Source organism: Myxine glutinosa, chromosome 10 (assembly GCF_964187855.1).
Source record: "Myxine glutinosa chromosome 10, kmMyxGlut1.1, whole genome shotgun sequence".
Taxonomy (NCBI): Eukaryota; Metazoa; Chordata; class Myxini; order Myxiniformes; family Myxinidae; genus Myxine; species Myxine glutinosa.
In genome coordinates, this window is record NC_136270.1 from 86,833,154 (window position 1) to 86,858,281 (window position 25,128).

A 25,128-nucleotide genomic window follows, 5' to 3' on the forward strand; every position below is an offset into this window, starting at 1 on the left:
GTTACCAGAGTGAGGCTCATTGAAGAGCAAGGTAGAACTGGCATTGGGCCAAACATCAAGGGAATTAATGAACAGTAAAAGTGGAGAGGGTGGAGGGGGAGGAAACTGACACGAGTAAGTAAAATTGTTGAGTTAGGAAAGGTTAAACGACGGTAATAAAGATAATGGGTCAAATTGCAAATGATATGCCTGTGCACTGCTTGCCCGAATCGCTGTGGTCGGGAGAAGGGGGGGAGGGGGGGGGGGGATGGGGGAAAGTGGGGAGCGAGTGAGACAGAACAGCCTCTGAAAGGTGTTTTGAAAGACTGAACAAGCAAGGAATAAAAAAGCTGCTTCTCTGTCCACAACACTTTATTCTTGAGAGTTTCTGCTGTCGCAGAATCCTACGGAATTAAATATGGCAATTGTGCGTGTGTGCATCTGAGAATCATAGAAAAAACATGGCTAGGCCGATCTCCACCAAATTTTATTTGTGTGTATGTTGTGGGTGGGGGAGGAGGGGTGACTTGCGATTTAGATTATCAAGGTTTATTCTTCTTCTTTTTTTAACTACAGTCGCGTGAAAAAGTAAGTACACCCCATGTAAAGTTTTGACTTTTTCAACATACAGCTATTTGATCTTCATTTCAACAATATTGATAGATAAAAGTGATATAATATAACAAATATCATGAAACATTTACGTTTTGTAGTCCATTGTATAATTTAAATAAACATAAATGCAAATTTCGCATGTGGAAAAAGTAAGTACACCCTTGGCTCTAATAGGGGGTATTGTCCCCTTTGGCAGAAACAACCTCAAGTAGGCGATTCTTATAACTGTCTACCAGTCTCTGACATCGACTGGGAGAAATTGTTGCCCACTCCTCCATGCAGAATTCTTTCAGCTGTGCGATGTTTGAGGGGTTTCTTGTATGCACAGATCGTTTCAAATCCCCCCCACAACATCTCGATGGGATTTAGATCCGGGCTTTGACTTGGCCATTCCAGAACCCTCCATTTATTTCTTTTCAGCCATTCCTTGGTGGATTTACTGGTAAGTTTAGGGTCATTGTCATGTTGCAAGGTCCGCCTTCGGTTGAGCTTAAACTTTCCGACAGATGGCCTCACATTATCCTCAAGCACCCTCTGGTACAATGAAGAATTCATAGTGGATTCAATGATGGTGAGCTGCCCAGGCCCTGATGCAGCAAAGCTGCCCCAAACCATAATATTTCCACCACCATGCTTTACAGTTGGTATCAGGTTCTTGTGGTCAAATGCTGTCTTTGGTTTTCGCCAAACATGTCTTCTGGTACTGTGGCCAAATAGCTCTACCTTTGACTCATCTGTCCAGAGCACATTGTTCCAGAAATGTTGGTCTTTGTCTAGGTGTTCATTGGCAAACTTTAGTCTTGCCCTGATGTTCTTTCTGGACAGCAAAGGTTTCCTCCTGGTACACCTCCCATGTTGATCAAATTTGTGCCGCCTCTTTATAATGGTAGACTCGTGCACTTTGACATCAACAGTGGCAAGAGCTACCTGTAGGTCCTGTGATGACATTCTGGGGTTCTTAGAGACTTCTTTCAGCATCTTGCGGTGTGCTCTCGGGCTGAACTTGCTGGGGCGGCCTGGCCTGAACAAGTTGGCAGTTGTTTGGCATCTTCTCCACTTGTAGATGATCTTCCAGACAGTCGAATGATTGATTTCAAATTGTTTGGAGATCTTTTTAAATCCCTTCCCAGACTCGTAGGCATCTACAACCTTCTTTCTGAAGGCCTCAGAGAGCTCTTTTGATCTAGGCATGGTGACGGCGCACACTTCAACAACAAAGAGCAAACCAAACTAAATGTCTGAGGTTTAAATATGGCAGGTTCCTCCAAGATCCTCTCTAACGATGTTCTAATCATTTGCACCTGAGCTGGTGCACCTGATTCTAATTTTAGGTATTTGAAGTAGTGATAAATGTCGGGGTGTACTTACTTTTTCCACATGCGAAATTTGCATTTATGTTTATTTAAATTATACAATGGACTACAAAATGTAAATGTTTCATGATATTTGTTATATTATATCACCTTTATCTATCAATATTGTTGAAATGAAGATCAAATAGCTGTGTTGAAATATGTTGAAAAAGTCAAAACTTTACATGGGGTGTACTTACCTTTTCAGATGACTGTATGTCACATGTTGTTTATGATTTTTACTTTTTTTTTCAATTTCTTGTTTTTCACTTCCTTGTTTCTCAAATCCCAGAGGAAACCAGCTGTATAGGAAGACTGGAGAATTTATAATGATTTAAACCAGAAACTTTTAATAGTCATCGTGTCTAGATTTTAGATGTGCTCCCTTTGTTCCTGTGCATTTTGATGACGTTCTCGGGCCACCATAGTACCATACAGCATGCAAGTAATTTTGCACTGTGTGAGTTCTTGGCTGTGTGCGTTGTGTAGGCAGGAGGTTGTGGGAGCCAATCAGCACCTACTTCAGGTACTCTCTGAAGTTTTCCAGCAGATTTTGAGCAGTGAAGAAGTCATTGGGCAAAGAGTGGTTTCACTCTTGGCAGAAGAACGACCTGTGCACACTGTGATTGCTGCAGAGCATTTGGGGCAGACAGCTTCAGAGATCACATCGGTCATTGCAGGTGAGAGTTCTCATATTTTGTAAGATGTGGAGTCATTAATTTGATAATATTCAGGATTAAACAAAATGTTTCTTTGGTTCCAAGGTAATTCCATCATGGATGTGCCATGACCACATCTAAGGCTCCAACCAACTGCATATTATAACTACTAGAGAAATACCCATGCTACGCATGGGTGGGAGGCCAGAAGCAAACAGGCAATGCAGATACGGTGAATACTAAAGCATGAAATAAATAAATTCCACATTCCTGTAGCACCTTCAGTCACACGTCAGACATGGACAGCAAGTTCGTGAAGGACTTCCATGAAAAACGTACCTGTTCACAAACAAACGGGTACGTTCACGTATAGAAACATCGATCGTGGGACCATGGCGTATCTGCATATGGCGATGGCAAAATATCAGAAATTGAAGGGTTTTTTATTTTAAACGATTCATATAAACATCCGTTGAATCATATCACACGCAAGTCATCAAAATCTAAACAGTAATTTTAGAATTTCAATAAAAGCCTCATCACTGTTCATATCGGTAAATATTATTCCATCGTGTTTCAAATCGTGATCGATACACTATGATCGTGATCGTGATCGATAATCGTGTTCACAATCGCTATGTCGTATGTACTCCCAATACGTGTACCAAATTCCAGAAACCAAGTTCCAAATTTCCACCTGTTACGATTTCCAGATTTCCAGAAATGTAATTTCCAGAAACCAAGTTCCAAAACCAAATTCCAGAAACGTGTAACTGTACCAAATCAACAGTTAAAAGGATTTTGAGCCGGTAGGTGTTACGGCCTTGGCAAGATCGATGGAGACAGCGATCTGTTAGATCTGATCCTCCTTCATGCCGAAGTGCAGATCCTCCTTCATGCCACATCCGATCGATGCAGCTGTGCAGCGATCGGTTCAGCCGTTTGTGCGGCACACGGTGCAGCGATCGGTGCAGCCGTTTGTGCGGCACACTGTGCAGCGATCGGTGAAAACGTGGGCTCCCACACTGCCACATCCTGCTGATACTTGCTCCCGCGTGACGTTTCCGCATGACGGATGTTTATATAAATCGTTTAAAAGAAAAGAAGGCTTCAATTTCCGATATTTAGCCTTTTCATTTGGGCCTCCCAATTGAAGCCCCGCCCATAGGGCGGGTACCGTTGCTCGACGTAAGAAGACGTCACAATGAACGTCATGCAAACGCGAATGTTATGCGGGAGTCCAAACCTGAGAATGCTGGAGACTAAAGCTGAAATTGGGAAAACTAAATAGCCTATTTTACTCCTGGGGATCCCAGGATTATCCACCCAAAATATCTTTGCGATCGGTTCAGCAGTTTTTACGGTACCTTCAAACGGACAGACAGACATTTGGTGAATTATAGTAAGATACAGCTAACCCGCAGCCGAGCATTTGTTCAGGGCACAAGCACGCAATAAGCCTGGTGTTTGCTTATTGGTTAAGGTGACTGGCTTAAGATATTAGGGTTTTTAGTTTGAGCTCCTGTCACGCCGTTGAAATAGCACCAGCTGGGTTGACTCAGCCTGTCACCCTTCCAAGGTTGGCAAAATGAGTACCATTGTACTGGGATAATAAGCCATTGGAGTATTCTGCATCAGAGGCGATTCATCCAGGATTGTACTCCTTAGCCAATGAAACTGCCTCAGCAGCCCTATGCCCTTCACGGTGTGAAAGGAATGGTTATTATTATTTACAAGTACAGTACTAGTACACCCACTCACTGTGGGAGCGGCAGGGGGTCATGTTATTATCCTTATTATTATTGCCAATTATTATTACTATTACTTATGTTACATCAGGTCATTTAAAGATCAGACCGTGCCTCACCATTCTAAATTTACTATATAAGAGAGCCTTTGGTCTGCGTGTCGCTATTTTTCTCAGACATGGCTGAACGGATCTTCGTCAAACTTTCAGAGGTTCATCAGTGACTGCCTGGGAGTGTTTTAGGTAAAAAAAAAATAATTGAAAAACCTAAAAACTTCGTTTTTTTTTTTTTTTTAAAAATCGCTCGATAGTGCCGAAGCCTTTTTGATTAATGACAGTTATATATAAGTACACATTCGCATAAATAAATACAAAACAATTACCAGACATTTGGACACAAATAATATAACAATTCCGGAAGTGGTTGAAGTTGGTGGTAAGGCTTCTTCTTCTTCCAGACGGCAACATACTTGCGTCAGAAACGTGATCAACGGCACATTCAGCAGCATATATTCAACAAAAAGGTAAAATGATGATTTGACATTTGTGGTGGATTCTGATTTGGATGTAATTGCTTTTCCATTATATTCGACTCTTGTGACGACCCTGATGAACTTACTGAGACGATCACAGATTATGTGAAGTTCTGTGAGGACCTCGTGACCACAGAGAGAACGTTTACAGAGACAGAGAGAGAACGAACACAGAGAGCATGTTTCCCAATAACAAACCTTGGGTTACCGCTGAAGTGAAGGCTTGTTTGATAAAGAGGAAGCGTGCATTCCTGAAGAAGGATGACTCAGCCCTCAGGGAGGCGAAGAAAGAATTCCGCTCTGTCATCGGCAAGTGTAAACGGTCGTACAAGGATAAGATTGAAGAACAACTACACCGTAACGCTTGGAGGGGACTCGGGCATATAATGGGCATGAATGAGAGGCTCAAGGATGGTAGATTGCCCACTAATGTTCCAGATTCCAAATTTGTGGATGAATTGAGTGACTTTTACGTGAGATTTGATGTTCCGGGAAACCAAGTAAAATGTGAAGCTCTCTGTGAGGATCTAGATACTTGAGCGTGTCCCATACCTGTAATTTGTGAACCTGATGTCGTGAGGTGTTTTAGGGCGTTGAGTAAAAGGAAGGCCTGTGGTCCAGATGGCATCAAGTCTTGTATTCTGAAAGAGTTCTGTTTAGAACTTAGAAATGTTTTTACTTGATTTTGTTACGTGTTCCTCCCCGACCTCCTGGTCTCGGTATACCTCCGAACCCCGAGAGGAGCCACGGCAGAAAAATATGTTATTCCATGTCAAAATCAATATTGAAACCACACCAATGGTTATCCACAAACAAATAATGTATTAAAAATCACACAGGAATAACAATACAACAATGGTAGCAATCAACAATACAATCAACACATCTTAAGATGGTACCATCCGCTAAGGTAATATAACTCACTGCGCTCCCAGTGCATGAAAAAGAACACTCCTCAATGTCTCTATAATTCAAAGGTGATCCTGGCGATGAGGCGAGTAATGGGGTGTAGGCAAAGCGTGGACCGTCCCGTAGTCCAAACCCCCAACAAACTGGTGGCAAAAAGGAAATCCCAAAGGTGCGATCCAGAGGTGCACGTTCACAGTTCAATCGGCGAACCGCAACGTAATCTTCAAACGCCCCTTTTGCATACACACATCCCCGGCAAACCACCGGAGGGTGAGACAAGCTGACGCGGCAAAACCTTTTCAGTGAACGACGCGCGAGGTTCAAAATGGCCGACGGCTCTTACGTGAGTCGAAGCGACCTGGCGGGGGATTCTTCGCAACCTCAACGCCTATACCTGTCTACGCAGGTTTCTCAATCCTACAGTGATAACACCGATCGCAGGAAATTCCTTTCAAGGACTCAAAGTTCACTCGCGACGTTCGCTCGACCACGCTCGCTACGGAGTTTCAAGACGCGCGTCTCGTTCCACCTTTCTCATCACGCGCTCTTCTTCCTCTCCTCTCTCGTCGTCTGCCGGTTCTCGATCCGGTTTCCTGTTTCATTTAAAATATTAACCCTTTTCGCCTTTTAACAACAATAACCTTACCTTTTAACAACAATAATCGCCGTTTCCTTCAAACCCCAATAATAATAATAATACATAACCAGAAATGTTTCAAGTGGAAGAAAACCACAACCACGGAAGTGTCGAATCCGTAACAATTGTTTCAGTTACTTTTGGCTACTCATACTGTTCCTATTTGTTGGAAAAAGTCCATTATTATTCCCGTGCCAAAAACTGTTCATCCAAGGCAGCTCAATGATTATACACCTGTTGCCCTTTCCTCCATCTTGTGTAAATATATGGAGAAATTAATGGTGAAGTTTATAACATCAGATGTAACTCCTAAACTGGATCCTTTACAATTTGCATTCAAAGCAAGACGAGGTGTCAAAGATTCCTGGCTCAGTTTACTTAGTCTCATCACAAGTCACCTTGACCAGAATGGAACCTATGTCCGTGTGTTATTTATTGATTTCTTGTCAGCCTTTAACACTATGCAGCCATTTACCCTTCTGAAAGTGTTGTGACCTGTGCTTGAACCCCCATATCATACTCTGGGTGGAAAGTTTTTTACGAGACCGTCCTCAGCAGGTGAGGGTGGATGGTTGCTTATCAAAGTTATCAATCTTGAATACTGGTGCTCCACAAGGCTGTGTATTGTCACCTCTACTGTTCAGTTTGTACACCAATGGATGTGTGGCTCTTAAAGACGTTTGTAACTTTATTAAGTACGCAGACGATATCGCCATTGTTGGCTGTCTTTCCGATCAATCATCCTTTGTATCGTACCTCGACGAGATTGACACATTGAATAAGTGGCGTGGGGACTTTTGTCTTGCTCTGAATGTGTGTAAAACAGAAGAGATGATTTTGGACTTTCGGAAAGGTCACAATCATGAGCCTGTTACCTTAAATGGTGATGAGGTGGAAATTGTTAGCAAATTTAAATACCTGGGCACCTTCATTGATAACAAGCTAACTTTTGATGGAAATACTGAAGCTGTGTACAAGAAATCAATGCAAAGATTGTATCTTCTCAGGAAGTTGAATTCATTTGGTGTTAGCTCACGTGTGATGCGGATGTTGACAAATTCCTTACTGATCAGTGTTTTGTCATTTAATTTGATTTCCTGGAACAGTTATCTTAATGTGCGGAATAAGTCACGATTGAGAAAGGTCATTACACTGGCATTTAAAGTAGGTGGGCCTTCAACCAGTTTGGAGTCTCTATACTTGCGAGCATTGAAAAGGAAGGTGGTGCAGGTGTGTACTGATAAAAGTCATTTATTGAACGGACTTTTTGGAAAAACTGCCATCAGGGAGACGCTTTCATGTAAGGAGGAGGAAGAAGAACATTTTCAAAAGGTCATTTGTACCATGTGTAATTCAAATGCTAAATTCAAATTCCCAGACATTTTGCTGTTTAGTCAATCTTCCATATTTTATATTTATTTTATATTTTATATCTTTTTATATTGTTTTTTTATTCCCTTTGTGTTTTATGTTTTAATGATGGTTAACTTACGGTGTCACCAAAGAATAATTTCCCTGAATATGGGACAATAAAGATTTATATATAAATAAATAAATTTGCCCTCATTTCAAATATGTTGATGTTTCTTTTTCGCTTGAGCACCGCCTGGTACTCCAGCTATAAATACTGAAGAAACTTTACTCGGGGTATAAATACAAATACAACTTTGTCTGGGGGGGTAACATAGGCTATGTGGCCACGGCCTCATGCGGAGGTGTGGGGGACCAGGTGTGGGGGACCAGAGGAGCATAAATTATCTATGTAAATTTTTACGGAGTAGCGCCACCTGGTGATGGTGGCAGAGGGTATTACAATTTCCTTTTTTTACCTGAGTAACACTGAGGTTAAAGCACTTTGCACGGGTAAATTTTTCCTCCTTCCCTTCCCCGTTCCCCCAAAATGGAGGAGCCTGTCAAAGCCCCCCCACCCCAAATATGTATTTGTAGTATATCTTTCCCCTCCCCCTCCCATCCCCTCCCGCCCCCCCCCCACCACCCACTTCACTCACCCCACTCCCTTCCTCAACCCTCCCTCTCCAGCCCTCCTCCCCCCTCCCCTCACCCAGCAATGCCGGGTACTCATGCTAGTTCCCCATAATAAAATTTACTACTGTAAGGGTGTCGAGGGGGAGAGGAGTGGGGGGAAATATTGCAAGTCATAAACTCCTTGGGGAGTGGGGATATTGTTTCATAATATCATTAACATTATGCCATTATCATAAGCGTCATTACTTTTGTAAGGAGATGGAAAAACGACACGAAAAACGTTTTGGAAGAACTCCACGGAAGCCGCATGAATGGTCATTTTATTAACCCTTGTTGGGTATATAGACTACATTAGATCTTCGATCAGGTGCGTTCGTCAACGTGATAAGCATAGACTGATGCTGGAATTCTTCCAAATGTCTCCGTTTTGTGTTAAACACCATTAGCGACTGTTTAAAAAGGTAATCATACGTGTTTATGGTTTTTAATATTTTCACTTCTGGTAGGGGGCTGTTGGCCTGTTGCTCCGACAAAAACGGCACAATAAGCTATTTATACACGTTAACACAGCGTTTGTTCAAGGAGGAAACAACCCTTGGGAAGGTGCGATATTATTCGTGTTAATTAACTCTGCCACCGAAGGTGGATGGAGGTTTTGTTTTCACCCTTGTCTGTCTGTCTGTCTGTCTGTTTGTTTGTTTGTCTGACGGTCCGTGAACAAGATATCTCAAAAAGTTGTTGATGGATTTGGGTGAAATTTGGCGGTTGGGTGTGTGACACGGACTAATTGATTCGATTTTGGTGAAGATCTGAATATGGATTCGGATACGAGAATTATTTAATCTTTAAGTGATTCTTCACCATTGAGAGATCGGGCCAAAAGCGATAAATAACAAATTTTAAAAAGTTGTGGACGAGTTATGACGAAACTTGGGGGACTAGTTGGTCAGGCGACAATAACAAGATTAGATTTTGGTTCAGGTCCGAATCCAGATCCTGCCTATCAGTGGGATAGAAACCATAAACTGTTCAGCCTGGCGGAGGTATACGCTCTACCGAGTGCCGTTCTAGTGTTGTTTTATAATAACATTAATATTATGCTGTTGTTATGAGAAGCGGCTTTGAAAAACGCCACGATAAAGCTATCTTAACACGGGTATACACCTCAACACGCAAGTCCATTGCCAGGGAAACCCCTTGGTGGAGAAAACCCTCTTGTGGAGGGTAGCAAATTAATTCACATCAACCTTCTTTGTATCATCCCTGGTGATACTACCTGGTGATCCTGATGATATCATCCTGATCCTGATGATATCATCCCTGGTGATCCCTGGTACTCATCCCTGGTGTTGGGCTAGCGGCTAGGGTGCCAGCTTAGGATCCAAGGATCCTGGGTTCGAATCCCGGTCGATTGCTGAATTAACGCCAGGGGGGTTGACTCAGCCTGTCATCCTTCCGAGGTCGGCTAATTGAGTACCAGTTCACTGGTAATTCCCTGCTTGTCATAAAAAGGCGACAAAAAGGGTTGGCGGCAGGAAGGGCATCCGGCCATAAAACATTGCTTCAAAAAGGGGACCAAAAAACAACAACAACCACGGTCCCCGAAAAAGGCCAACCCCCGCTTTGCGGGGGAAAATGGCCTCCAAAGGTGTTTTTTTTTTTTTTTTAACCTTCTTTGTATGACCCTTAGTCCTCCTGTCAAGTTTGGTTGAGATTGGATAAGTAACGACGGAATGTATCGCGGTCAAAATTGGTCAGGCAGACAGACATACATACAGACAGACAGACACCAAATTACATATTTTAGTGTGATGTGATGGCTTGCAGTTTATTTATTTATTTCTTGAGGTTATCATGGGTTCTTTCAAGGTATATTATAGGTTTTCTTTTAATTATATCAATCGATTTCTATTGTTGAATACAACATTATGTCATATCTGCTTTATAAACCAGTTATTTTGGTGCACCTTCGTACCCATAGTACACACCAGTCATTTCAATGATTTGAGCATATTTTCTTATCAGAAATAGAACGGCACTCAGTAGAGAGCATACCTCCACCTGGTTGGCCATACCACTCAATGGTGAAGAATCACTTAAAAAATTATACTAGCTGGATCCGGATCCAGATCTTCACCAAAATTGAATCGATTCTTCCTTGTCACACACACAACCTGTCCAACAGGTTTCGTCCAACCATCCATAACTTTTTGAGATATCCTGCTTTGTATCGTTTTTGGCCCCATCTCCCAATAGTGAAGAATCACTTAGAAATTAAATAATCCTCATATCCAAATCCATGAAAAGTATGGAATTTATCATTTTAATAATATGAGGAATTGTATAACCTTAAATAACCACCTTTAGAGGCCATTTATCCCCGCAGGGCGGGGGTTGGTCTTGTTTGGGCACCATGGTCCCCTTTTTGGAGCAATGTTTTACGGCCGGATGCCCTTCCTGCCACCAACCCTGTCAGTCACCTCTTGCGACACAGTGAACTGGTACTCAATTTGCCAGCCTTGGAAGGATGACAGGCTGAGTCGACCCCCCTGGCGTTAATTCAGCGATCGACCGGGATTCGAACCCAGGATCCTAGGTTCCCAAGCCGGCACCCTAACCGCTAAGCCAACACCAGGCAACACCAGGTGGGAGAGGTAAAAAAAACAAAAAACATGTACACTGCTAGGACTTCCAGGAAAGAGGTCGGTATTTCAAAAAAGTGGATCTGGGGTGAATTAACGGGGGCAGAAAAGATCAAGGTTTTGGATGGGGGAAGATAAGAGATGGTGGTGAACAGCTGTTTTAAAGACCTGGCGGGAGGAGTGGGATTGAAGAGAGTGAGGGAGTTTGTTCCCGAGGCGGGTGAAAAGAGGAATGAAAGAGTGAATGTGAGCAGAGAGTCTTGATTTTGGCAGATTCACCATAAGAGGGTTGCTGGCAGATCTTATGCGACCTGTAGGAATATTTGGGGGACAGAGCCCAGAGAGAGCTGGGGGAGCTAGGCCAGTGAGGAGTCGGTAGAAGACAGAAAGACCACCAACCTGCCTGCGGTGAGTGAGTGAAAGGCCCTCGTAGTAAGCTTCATCGTGGGAGATTCCAATGATTCTGGAAATTAACTTTTTATTTAACACTTGAAAATCGTTTATTGCATTTCTATCAGCATTAATCCAACTTCGGTTTCCTTATCCATCATTTGAGTGTCTGAAGTGTTCCATTTTCTTTCTTTAAAGGTAAAACTTTGTACATATTTTGAGCAGAGGACTGTAATGGTCGTCAGCGGAGACAATGTTTTTGGGTTGTCTGTACGGCCGTCCGTGATAGGTCTTCATTTCAGTGATAACTGAAGAACGGCTGAAGGGATCTATGTCAAACTTGGTAGAAGTATGCATAATGATGTAAAGATTAACTGATTAGATTATCTGGTCAAGAGGTCAAAGGTCAGATGTCCTGTTAGGTAAAAATTCTGTTTCTGCAATAACTTGTGAACCATTAATGGGATTTTGACCAAACTTGGTATGAGTATATATTGTGATGCAAAGATGAACTGATTAGATTTCGGCATCAAGAGGTCAAAGTTCAGGTCATGTCCAGTAAAATGTGATACTTGAGAACAGGTGAAGGGATTTAAATCAGATTTTGTACAAATATGTATAATGATGTAATAATGTGGGCAGAGGCATATCAGTCGATGTCAAAGAGTGCTGTTCTAGGTTCTTCTTCTTCTCCAGGCAAGCTAAACTCAAGTGTGGAGGTTTTTGGCAATATTGATACACCGCATGAGAAGCTTGAGATATCGCAGCACTTGGCTGAAAGCTTATTCGTCGGTCCAGTGCTGGAGCCCCGAGAGGAAAAGCTGGTTCTAGAGAGTGCCCAAAGACTTCATGGTGCTTTGCAGCATTTACTTGGTCTCCTGGTTGAACTCACACAACAGGTTTGTGTTTGTGTGTGTGTGTGTTTGCTCACTTGTGTTCGGTGATGCTATTTATAGCACATGGTTGTGTTGAAAATAAATTGACATGTTATTTAGAAAGCCTTGAAAACTTTGATTTCCCCTTGCATACAGTTAAAAAGATTACTTTTGCTCCATTGATAACAGGATAACTCGCTCACCTGACTGGCTGGAAACTACATATAAAAAGGACTAACACCTTTGCTGAGTTTCCCTTGTGCAGGAACATTGCTTCATCGTTGTTGGAGAGTGTGTGGACATTTTGACTCATTTTATTTTTGTTGATATAAAATTAAGTTGGAAAATAGAGCTGAAATTGTTTTTTCAGTTGACATTTTGAGATTATATAACTTAGGTCTGTGAAGTGAGGGCAGCTGTATAGAAAGGGTATCGATTGTGTGCAGGTGCAGGAAGCACGGAGTGCACATGCAGAGCTTCTACAAGAGTCAACACGCTGCACAGTGGAGCTAAGCAAGGCAATGTTTGAGCAGAAACAGCTGTTGGTGAAGCTGGAGGAGGAGAGCCAAGCGCACCAGAGACTCAAGTTTGAGTTGTACGAGACCAAAGGTGAGCACTTCGACCTTGACATTGAGCAGATACATGATAGATGACCAAACTCTGTGCCATCATTAACAAGTCCTTGAATGAGGGGTGCTTCGCCAGTTTATTAGTCCCATACCAAGATGGGACTATAGGTTTGCTCTCCATTGATGAACCGTTGTGAACCATTGGACCAAGAATTCGACAGCTGTCTCTGTCCTTCCGTCCATCTGTCCTACCTGTGGTTTTCTGCACTTTTTTCCCTATACCCTTTGACATGTTCAACTGAAACCTGGTGCATGGTTTTATTATGTTGTTACATTCACCAGTTTGAGTTTTGGGGCATTTCACCAATTTTTCATGGAGTTATGGCCTTTTTGGACTTTAGAAATGTCACATATTATACATGGGTCAGTTTTTCAGACTTTTCCCCCTTCCCTTTAACATATTTAACTTAAACTTGGTAGGGTTCATGTATTGCAAAGCTATTTTCCCTCTTGTTGATGGCCTTGTGCTACTAGTGGTGTTTGCTACTTTACCCACAAAATGTCAATAATGTAAGGACCTTGTTATGGTTATTCTTGTACTGCTTCGCTTGGCTGCAGGTGGGTACAGAAGGTTACTTGGTTAAGGCTATGTGACTGGCATCTCAGAGGTTGTAGTAGTCCTTGAGCCAACCGGCCATTTTTTGAAGTGAATGCTCCGGGGGGGGAGTAATTCTCATTATGATTTTCCATTAGACCAATGTCTCAAGTGTCAGAAAAGGTGTGATGGACATCTGAGAACGGTAGCTTAGTGCCCGGATGGACGCCATCTTTGAAACCACCCAGCTCGAAAATGCCCATTTGGTGGGGTACATTGTTGCACGTGTATCTGGACTTCTATACTAGCTATCGATGTGCGGTTGACGACTAAATATACGTCCGATGTGTACCGTCTAAATAAAAAATAATATGAAGCATTTTGTTTTAGATTAATTATTATAAAAATCAATTATCGAAAAAAAATCATATATTTTTCAATATTTTATTATTAGACTTGTACTTTTTTTAGTGAAACAACACTGGTATGATTTTCCAAATTATGCATTGTGCTACACCGTTTATCTGTCTATAAAAATAACTCAAAAACTAAAACATATCATCCACCACGAGTGTACACAAAAAATATATGAAAAGGCATGCACTTTCCACAAACCGAAACTATGTCAGTTGGAATTTCCCGCCGATAATCAACCCACAGAACCCAGTGCCGAAAGTGACGTCAGTCTATTCTATATCTATATTCTATATTCTATATCTCAGTCTGAGATTTGTTGCGGTGATCTGATTAATTTCTGAGGGGGGGGGGGGGGGGGGGAACCATGGGTTCGCTGGAACCATGCGACCAGACAATCAGTTCGTGGACTGGTTTCAACATCATGACTAGAGATCGTGTTCAGGTGACGGAAGATGTAGTTGGCTACCTGCCGACTATAAACGCGCCTGCCACAGATATGGCAACAGTGCAAGAAATCCTCAGAGAAGCTCTGAACATCATGTCATCACTTCAGCTTGAGCGTATACCGGTGGTGCTAGACCAGGCACTATTTGCTAAGGCGACCGAAATAGCATGGAAAGATGTCGATCGATATGGAAGAATCGTGCTCATGATGGGGAACTTCCATACCATCTGTAACTTCATGTCGAGCATTGGGAAAATGTTTGGAGATGCAGGCCTTCGGGATGTAGCTGTTGAGTCAGGAGTAATCGCTGAAGGTTCCATCAACAGGGTTCTGGAAGGCAAGCAATACAACCGTGCTGTGCGACTCCACAAGTTGATGTACGAGGCACTAATGCGCATCATTTGGAAGGGCTTCCAGGTGTGGATAGAAAGCAATCATCCTGACAAGGAACCCCAGATTCGAAGCACTGACCTCAAAATTCGCAGCATCAAGGAGGATGTTTGCCACGAGACTCTCGCTGCTGCTCTCGATGATGATTCATGTGTACAGAGCTTTGACATGTTCGCGAAATACCTACATTTTCTGCGAACCAAACATGGAGACCTGGCTCGCTTCTGGATGATGTATATTGATATGGTAGAGACCCTGCTGGGGTTGATTCGTGCGGATAGAGAAGGCGACTGGATGCTTCACTTGGCTTGTGTCAGAAGAGTGATCCCTTGGTGTTTCGCAATGAACAAGGTGAACTATGCTAGATATCTACCAGTGTACTATGCACAGATGACGCAACTCCATGAAACATGCCCCGAGTTGTACAGGCATTTCAATCAAGGCTACTTCTCCGTACAGCTTAGACCAGGGAATCCATTTGCCAGAATCGCTGTTGATCAGACAACAGAAGAAACAGTAAACAAAGATACGCAAACAGCTGGAGGAACACGAGGTTTTAGTCTTCGACAAGGGGCTGTGTCACGATACTATCTAACTGCAGAAAATCGGGCTACTGCACTGAGGCAACTACGAGAAACTATCCTTGTGAATGGCAGCGACACATCTCACGCCAAGCACCCTGACTTGTCTACTTCTCGCATCAAACGTGATGAGTCTGGCGTCACAGCTATCTGTGATCTACTGGAAAATGACTGGACCAATCCATTCGCCGATGATCCGTCATGTCTTCTCAGTATATCTACCGGAGCGGCTGCGAGGGAGGACGTTTCTAATGACCTACTCAACACCCTGCAAAAGGGGGAAGCGGCGTATCAAAGCTTCCAGAAACGTCTTGAAGAGGGAACAGGCTTTCATGACACATTGAATAAGCTAAACTTGAAGACCTTTGGTAAGATCAAGCAGAAAGTTGTGAAGGGCACAAACAAGGAGATCGTCCTGAGAGCTGACAGACAACTGTTTGCCACCATGATACTCATCGCCAAGACAAGGAACCTCGACATGCAACTTGTCCTTTGTCACCCACTAGGGCCGTTACCATGGTCTTTGGCAAACGTTGATGGGTCAATGAAAAAAACGAACAAAGCTGCACTTGCGAAACACATGGAAGGTCTTGTGGAACCAGCCGAGAACGTTGACAAGCGAAGTGCAACAATAATTGATGCGATGGCTCTCATACAAAAGATGCATGGCGAGAACGACACGTTCGAAGAACTATCTGACCGCATCCTTGCTGCAGCGCTTCACGCTGGTCAAGGCAGTGAGCGCATCGATGTTGTCTTTGACACATACACAGAAGAATCCATCAAAGCAGCTGAGCGTGTGAACCGCGGTTCAAATGAAGGCATCAGTTTCAGCGAGATCAGACCCGCACACAAAATCATGAACTGGCGGCGTCTCCTTGCTTGCAGCCAGACAAAGGAGAAACTGGTTGTGTTTCTGGCGGAGTCGTGGAAACATGAAACAAATCGCGAAAAGCTAGGCAACAGAACACTGTATGTCACCTGTGGTGAAAAATGTCTGGTACTGACCCGCGATAGGTGGAAGTTGGTGCAAGCACTCGAATGTAGCCACGAGGAAGCAGACACGCGTATGTTTCTCCACGCAAAGCACGCCGCTACCCACTACAAGACGATCATCTTAGTGGCAGATGACACCGACGTTCTGATCATCAGTCTTCATCTCAGCAGAACCATCGATAGTCAGCTCTTCATCAGACGAGGAACAAAGGTTCGAGTCAGAATGATCGACGTTGGAAAGTTGGCTGCGGTATTGGGGTCTGGAGTTTGCAGTGCATTGCCAGGGCTTCATGCATGGAGCGGGTGTGACACTGTGAGTGCTCTGGCTAGCCAAGGAAAGATAAAGGCTTTGAAGCTTGTGCAAGCGAATGAGCTGTATCTTCAAGCATTCACAGATCTGGGATCTTCGTGGAATGTACCAACAGACGTCTTCAATAGCATTCAGGCCTTCACGTGTCAGCTGTACGCCAAGAACACGAAGATCGTCGGTGTTAATTCGCTCCGTTATCACATGTTCTGTGCAAAGAAGGGCCAGATCGAATCTGGACAATTGCCGCCTTGTGAAGACTCCTTGATGCAGCATACGCTTAGGGCCAACTATCAGGCGGCTATCTGGCGACGCAGCCTTGAAAACCTACCAGACGTCCCAACACCATCAGCAGGACATGGTTGGGAACTCGATGATGGCGGTTCGCTCACAATCCGATGGATGGCGGGTCTACCAGCTCCAGATGTCGTCTTGAATCTCATCTCATGCACATGCAGAAGGACGTGTCGACCGTCAGATTGCTCCTGCATACTGAATGGGTTGAAGTGCACTGTTGTGTGTAAGCTGCAGGGATGCTCCAACATGGTGCAGGATGATGCTATCGTGGCTCAGGATGCCAATGACTCTGATGGCGACTCTGATGATTAACTTTGTGTGCACTGTATATTGTATAGCATATGTTGTTCTCTATTATAATGCAGGCCAAATTGCCTGAAAATCTTTATAGACAGATAAACGGTTTAGCAAAATGTATAATTTGGAAGATCATACCGGTGTTATTTGACTAAAACATGACATGTTCAATGATACCTCCGCTTGCTTATTAGGAATATACATCGTATGGTGTTAAAATCAGCTCCATACGTCTTTCCAAACTCTAGTAATGAATAATTAATATAATTGGCGGCCATTTTGAAATCCAAGATGGCCACCAAAGTGCAGATTTCCTATGTAACAATTTCCGCCTGCTTATTAGATATCGTATGGTGTTAAAATCCTCTCCGTACGACATTCCTAACTTGCGTTATCGTCAGAATAGATAATGCCAGCGGCGGCCTAAGTCATTTTATGCCTCTTTACATTTATTTGTTGTAAACTCGTGGTGGATGATATGTTTTAGTTTTTGAGTTATTTTTATAGACAGATAAACGGTGTAGCACAATGCATAATTTGGAAAATCATACCAGTGTTGTTTCACTAAAAAAAGTACAAGTCTAATAATAAAATATTGAAAAATATATGATTTTTTTTCGATAATTGATTTTTATAATAATTAATCTAAAACAAAATGCTTCATATTATTTTTTATTTAGACGGTACACATCGGACGTATATTTAGTCGTCAACCGCACATCGATAGCTAGTATAGAAGTCCAGATACACGTGCAACAATGTACCCCACCAAATGGGCATTTTCGAGTTGGGTGGTTTCAAAGATGGCGTCCATCCGGGCACTAAGCTACCGTTCTCAGATGTCCATCACACCTTTTCTGACACTTGAGACATTGGTCTAATGGAAAATCATAATGAGAATTACTCCCCCCGCCGGAGCATTACTTTTGGTCTGGCTCAAGGACTATAGTTTAGCATTTGCCCAGACATAGACAACCTACTCAGAATGCGCTCAGTAATGACGTAAATGAGGTGTTGAGCAGTGAGAAAAAAAAATACTTTGAACCACTAGTTCACAAAACGTTCAACCAGCTTTTCAGCAACTGTTTGAATGTTTTGTTTTACTCAACCTCTATACACGGTATAAATCGATCAAAGACTCACTAATTACTCGCAACTTTTACTCCATAAATAGGAGATGGAAAACAATGGGCTGCAGCAGCTCGCAGGACACCGTGAACAAAAATGCAAAACCCTCATTCTGAAAATGTCCACAAAATCAATCGTGGTACAATGTGTTTGAATTGAACTGAAGGTAGAAGGATTTGAATTATCAGCTTCTATAATTTAAGCTTGTGTTATAAGAATTACCATAGCATTGTCAGATTGTTCATTAAAAAATTGGAAGGGAATAATCTGCTGGCTCAATGATTCATTGGCTTGTCAATAGGTGTGGATTTAACTGCCCTCCTTTCCTCTCTCCCCCATCCCCTAAAAAGCCGACATTGAGTTACAGACAGTACGATAGAGCAAGTCCAGAAGACTTGGATCTCTTCACCTGCATGGCAAATGGAGATGATCGTAGTTTGAATTGACACTATATCCTGGAAATGTACACATTAGTAAGTATGGTTTATGGCACTCATGGTGTCATAAACATCAACGCCATTATTAACCAGAGGTAATACCCCAGTGTTGGTACTTGAATCCAATCCACTACACCACAATAAGTTCTCAACCGTAGCATGTTTTGGGCAATAAATTGTAGACTTTGTCAATCGTAATTTTTAGCTCACCTGTAACGAAGTTCAGGGGAGCTTATGGACATTCGTCCGCTTCTGTGTCCGTCAGCAATGCTAAAAACATTACCTCAAACAGGGAACCATGATTGTCATGGGGCCCGCAAGGCTAACCCCCGCTCTAGCGGGCAAAAATGGCCTTAAAACGATCATTCATTCATTCATTCATTCATTCATTCAGTCATGAATCCAATTGAAATGTAATGCCATGTACGTATGATACTCGATTATTCGAGCCTGTTGTTGGCTTAACGGTTAGGGTGCTGGCTTGGGATCCTTGGATCCTGAGTTTGAATCCCGGTCGATCATTGAATTAACGCCAGGGGGGTTGACTCACCCTGTCATCCTTCCGAGGTCGGCAAATTGAGTACCGGCTCACTGGTAATTGGGGCACTGCATCAGCGGCACAAACACACTTCCAGAAATATGATGTAACCAGCAGCTACAGGCTGCATACGAAACAACATTAGATTATTTTTTATATTTATTTTCTATCCCCATTGGGGAATCCTTGGTCCATGGTCTTGGCTTTGGAAGTGAACAAACAGCAGACTGCATTTATAGGTGCTCGGTGAGAAATTATGCCATGCAATTGTCAAATGTCTTATTTTAGATGGAAATCTTATTTCCCTTTGACTATTATTAACTCTCACTACACCACAATAAGTTCTCAACCATAGCATGTTTTGGGCAATAAATTGTAGACTTTGTCAATCGTAATTTTTAGCTCACTTGTAACGAAGTTCAGGGGAGCTTACGTACATTCGTCCGCGTCCGCGTCGTCCGTGTCCGTAAGTCCGTCCGTCTGTCTGTAAACACTTAACTTCTTCTCCAAAACCGTTGATGGGATTGCCACCAAATTTGGCACAAATGACATTTGTTGTGTTGTGACTAAAGTTTGTTCGCGGCATAAAAATAAATCTGGGTTTAAGGGGGTTTACCGGGGGTCCAAGTGGATCCAGGTTTGACCCCCAAAATAGGAATTTGCTTTCTTCTCAGAAACTACGCACACAATTTCGATGAAACTTGACCACAACCTTCATCACCCGTACTCTACCAACGTTTGTTAATGGCAAAAAAAAAAAAATCTGCCCCTTTGGGAATCTCCCTGGGGAGGGGGGGGGGGGGGGGGGGGAATTTTTTGTTTGTTTTTTTAAAAAAAATTCTTTTTGTTTAAGTATTATGGTTATGTTAGTACGATTCTACATGCTGCCCTGTCTTCTAGCAACCATTGAAATTGGTTTAAGATACCTTTAGTCAGTGCAGTGTACTGTTTATTCTACTAGGTTGGCACCAGGGGTATTGCCCCTATGTTTTTTCCATTTAAGTTTGTGCTGGTTGCGTAGGCCTTCTTGAGGGCTTCAGATTGGAGAAGTCGTTGAAGAGTCTGGTACCTATGCGGGAGCCACTGGCCCGGCTGGTGGAGAATATGGATGAGGGGCGTATGCATTTGGAGGCGCCTCAAGTTCAGAACTGCACTGACCGTGAGCAGCAGGATTCAGACCTTCAGGCTTCAGTTTGTGTTGTGGAGAAACTGGAATCAGGTTAGTGTAAAATTTTGAATGGGTTTTGAAGTGCAGTTTGAAGTATGATGACATTTTGAGAAAAGTATATTTGAAGGAGAGGGATATTTTAGAAGTTGCACTTGTACTAAAATCATTCGTACAATATTGTTAAGAATGGGGGAAAAAAATCATCTGTAGAAATATATTAGAACGAATTTTTATATCTTTGGTTTTTTTAATTTAAACAAATCTTTGTCAGATTTATCTTTTTTTTTTCCCCCATCTTTCAAGATGATAGGAATTAAATAAATGACAAACTCTTAATTTTATTCATTAAGTGCTAAACTTGCAAACACCATGAAATTAATACCACTTGTGTAGTTCAAGACAAATGCTCCCGTAATGTTTATTTTTTATTTTTAATCAATACCAGTCTCATGATTACCATTTTCTTCCTTTGGGGGAAAGGAAGGTGCAATTGGAATTATCCAAGTTATACAACCACGATGTATTATAGTTGCACATGAGCAGTACGCATGGTTTTGTACATGCATTTTCGGGAGCGATCGAAGCAATGGTCTGTTGTCTATTCCCACCCAAGTAAAAGGATGTGTCAGAGGAAAGTGTTGCATGCTTGGAACGAGATCGGCCATCAGGTTGGTACTCTGCTAATGTGTAAAAAATACTTTTTTGCAATGGCTCAGCATCTCAAACAGCCTCTGACAGTAGTCTCACACCCGCAAAAGAAAAGTTGTTCTCCTTATGGGTTTAGAGGGGGAAGACTAATCACTGGCGTCTTAAAACCAATTGTTTTTTGTGCAGGTGGGGCTCTTTAGCCTTGGTAGGTAGCTCATATTGGAGAAGGAAACTCTGAATCCAAATACACCACTGCCATGCGATTCAGATTTTGAAACCAAAAGCTATGGATTTAACAGGGTAAATGCAGCAATCCTTTTAAAAAGGAAGTGGTCTTTGCATTCGTCAACCCATGAGCTACCTTTGGGCAAGGTCTAAGACCCCAACTTCGCCTCCCGATCAGGGTTATGTGAAGCAATGGGAGCAGGTGGTAGATCCATGCAGGCAGCTGGCATGTACTGCCAGTAATTTCCCCATGACCTCGATGTTAGCCAGATGATTCCCTTATGGATAATAATGGCAAGGATCACGTGTCTAGTATAAACAATGTCTGGAAGAAGTCAATGGCAAACGATTTACATACATGCCAAGGTAACAATCATGATCAGAAATGATAGCGATCAATCTATGGTGCCAGATGATAAGCTCCCCAGGTTTGGAAGCACACAAATGTCTACTGGGGAAGAGCAAAGTGTCTTGATGAGTAGAACTGGCGATTATGATGATACTGGAACAAATGTGCACAGAAATGCAGTCGATGAGGTCGTCAGAATTGAAAGTCGAACAGCATTCTAAAAACCAGTTCTAAAAGTTATTGAGTTCTAAAACATTCACAAAATTGAACCTTGGAACGTAAGGTCAGTGACTCAGGGAACGTTGGATGTTGTAAGGGGATGGATGGAGATGGCAATAACTTGTACGAAGACGGCAAGGTCAGTACTGTGATACAACCCAGTCAATTATAGGTTAATATCAGTGAGGTTGAAAGATATCTGGTATCCGACTTCCGGTCCCTCGAGCGACGAGGCTTGCTTCGATCTCTCCACGGCATCAAAGTTTGAGTGTTTTCCCGTTAGTGTCTTTGTCAAATTTCTGCTGGGTATTTTGTTGTGCATGTGTTATTGTGTGTTTCTATTTGGTTTTGGTTTTGTCGTTGTTGCAAATCTGTGTGTAATTAGTCGTTTTTTTGTTCGCGCCTCGTGCGCGGCCTGGTCTCTCCGGGCTCCCTCCCCCCCGTCAGTGTTTTGTGAATATGGGTTCTTTCCTTCAGAGTATTTGCTTGTTTCTTTGATTTTCTTTTCTCCCCCCCTACCTCTCACGAACATCTTACCCTTTGTCCAGCGTTTTGAAAACAGAACAAACAAATAAACAAACAAAAAAAAATTCTATATTAATTCTTTCTCTCCTCTCGGACACGTGCTTGTTCACTCTCCTCCTCGCCTCGACGTGTGCCCCGCCCCCTATATCTCGTTTTTTTCTTCCACCTCTGCTCCTGCTTTCTCAAATCCACATTCTCACTTAGAGACTTTTCCCAGATTGTTTTTCATGGTTTTGTTTAAATATTATTTAAATATGTTTTAACTGCAGCCGTGATGCTGACGCCGCCCTCCCCCCCCCCACCCCCCAGAATCTCCATGTTTTAAACGTTTCCCAGTGTGTACCCTGGATTAGAATAGGTACACCGTATCCCTGCGTGTCGAAAGAGTCGACTAAGAGGGTTGGCGTCAGGAAGGGCATCCGGCCATAAAAACATTGCCTCAAAAAACAGAACCATGACAATTACAACTACATATAGGCAGGGTACAGCCCGAAGTGGAGATCGGTTTCTGAGGTTTGGGACATGGAATGTAGCGACAATGACAGGGAGATCAGGAGAAGTGGTGGAAGTATTGGTCAGAAGAAGAGTGGACATATGTTGTGTGCAAGAGACGAGATGGAAGGGAAGTGGTGTGACAATGGTGAAGGGTAGGCAGGGATAGAAATACAAGTTTATGTGGCAAGGGTGCCTGGAGGGCGTGAATGGTGTTGGTGTCCTGTTTTCTGAGGAGTTTGTAGACAGTGTGGTGAGTGTGACTAGAGTGAGTGATAGGTTGATGATGGTGAAAATGATGATTGGAAAGCTTTTGGTGAATGTCATCTCGGGATATGCTCCGCAGGTTGGTCGAAGCGATGAAGAGAAGGACAAGTTCTGGTGTGTGATAGAGAAGCTGATGGAAAACGTGAAAGATGAGGAAGTTGTTGTGGTAGGAGGAGACCTAAATGGACATGTGGGAAGGAGTATGGATGGTTTTGATGGAGTTCATGGGGGTTACGGATATGGTGTGAGAAATGGAGAGGGTGAAAGGATTTTGGAGTTTGCTGATGGAGCTGATTTGTTGATTTGTAATACTCAGTTCCAGAAAGAGGATAATAAGCTTGTTGCATACACGTCAGGTGGGTCGACGACAACCGTTGACTACCTGATGGTGCGTAGGCGAGATAGGGGGCACCTCTGGGATACAAAGGTGATCCCGGGGGAGGAGGCTGTTTCACAGCACCACTTGGTTGTCTGCGACATAAGGGTGAAAGGTGCGAGGAGAGCTCGGCGGGTGAAGTACCAACCAAGAATGAAGGTGTGGAGGTTGAAAGAGGTGACAGTAAGGGAGGCATTAAAAGAGAGGCTGAGTAGGGTCGAGGATGATGTGGTTGAGCTTGAAAGTGGTTGGATGTCAATGAAAGCTAGTCTGTTGGGAGCCGTTGGTGAGGTATGTGGATGGACAAAACGACCACCGAGGCACTCGGAAACATGGTGGTGGGATGATGAAGTTGGAAAGAGGATTGACGAGAAGAGGAAGAAGTTCAAGGAGTGGCAGAAGGCGAAGGGTACGGGAGCAGAAACAGCAGAGCATGAAAGTTATAAGGCAGCCAGGAAGGCTGCAAAGAAAGAGGTAGCAAAGGCGCAGGAGGCATGGAGGAAAATGTTCGGAAAACGCTTGGATTCGGAAGAGGGTCAGAAAGCAGAATTCAGGATGGCAAAGCAGATAGCGAAAGAGAGGTGTGGTGTGATGGGGGTGAGTTGCTTGAAGGATGAATTGGGACAAATCGTTGTCGACCCAGATGGAATTAAAGGAAGATGGAAAAGATATATGGAAATGCTGTTGAATACAGAGAATGAATGGGATGGCAACATAGAGAGTAACCCAGTTTTAGGACCGGCAGAGAAGAGAACTGAGAAGGAAGTTGAGGAAGCGATAAAAGCAATGAAGGGTAGAAAAGCGGGAGGGCCGACGGGAGTTGTGGGAGATATGTTGAAGGCAGCAGGAAGTTGGGGTGTGAAGAGAATGACAGAGATCTGTAATCTGGTGGTGAAAGAAGGCCGCATTCCAGTGGATTGGGAACTGAGTACCCTCGTCCCTCTATACAAGAGGAAAGGTGACCCTCTGGAGTGTGGCTCGTACCGAGCGATAAAGTTATTGGAGCATGGAATGAAGGTATTGGAAAGGGTGTTGGAGAGGAGGATAAGGAAGAAAGTGAAGATCGAAGAAATGCAGTTTGGATTTATGCCAGGAAGAGGAATGACAGCCGCACTTTTCATTGTGAGGCAGTTGCAGGAGAAGTACATGGAGAAGAGGAAAAAGTTGTTTCTTGGGTTTGTTGATCTGGAGAAAGCATTCGATAGGGTTCCACGCAAAGTATTGACATGGGCATTGAGGAAGTTCGCAGTGGAGGAATGGTTGATCAGAGTAGTGATGGCAATGTACAAAAGAGCGCACACAGCTGTAAAGATGAAGGAAGGTTGACTTCCGGGTTCGGTTGCGAGAGGACGCTGGCGTTGCATATTCGCCGCTTCTCCGACTGGATGGATGTACAGGGTCTGCTTCTACTTTTCTGACCTGACATCTCACACCTGTCCTGCCTTTTCACACCCGCACGTGCCGCGTGTTCTCCGGCTGGATAACGGAATCTGCTTTTGATGGTACGGAATACGGAATCGAAAGGCCCGCTCCCGTTG

At 43.2% G+C, this 25,128-nt stretch overlaps 1 protein-coding gene across 1 annotated transcript in view; it reads left to right on the forward strand.

The window, feature by feature from the left end:
- Positions 1-25,128, forward strand: part of LOC137434016 (uncharacterized) — a 155,711-nt gene that overhangs the window by 28,153 nt on the left and 102,430 nt on the right. The window contains exons 11-14 of the mRNA XM_078785840.1: positions 2,436-2,626; positions 12,146-12,348; positions 12,771-12,933; positions 20,343-20,540. Coding sequence (XP_078641966.1) covers positions 2,436-2,626; positions 12,146-12,348; positions 12,771-12,933; positions 20,343-20,540 — 755 coding nt within the window. The remainder of the gene's footprint in view (positions 1-2,435; positions 2,627-12,145; positions 12,349-12,770; positions 12,934-20,342; positions 20,541-25,128) is intronic.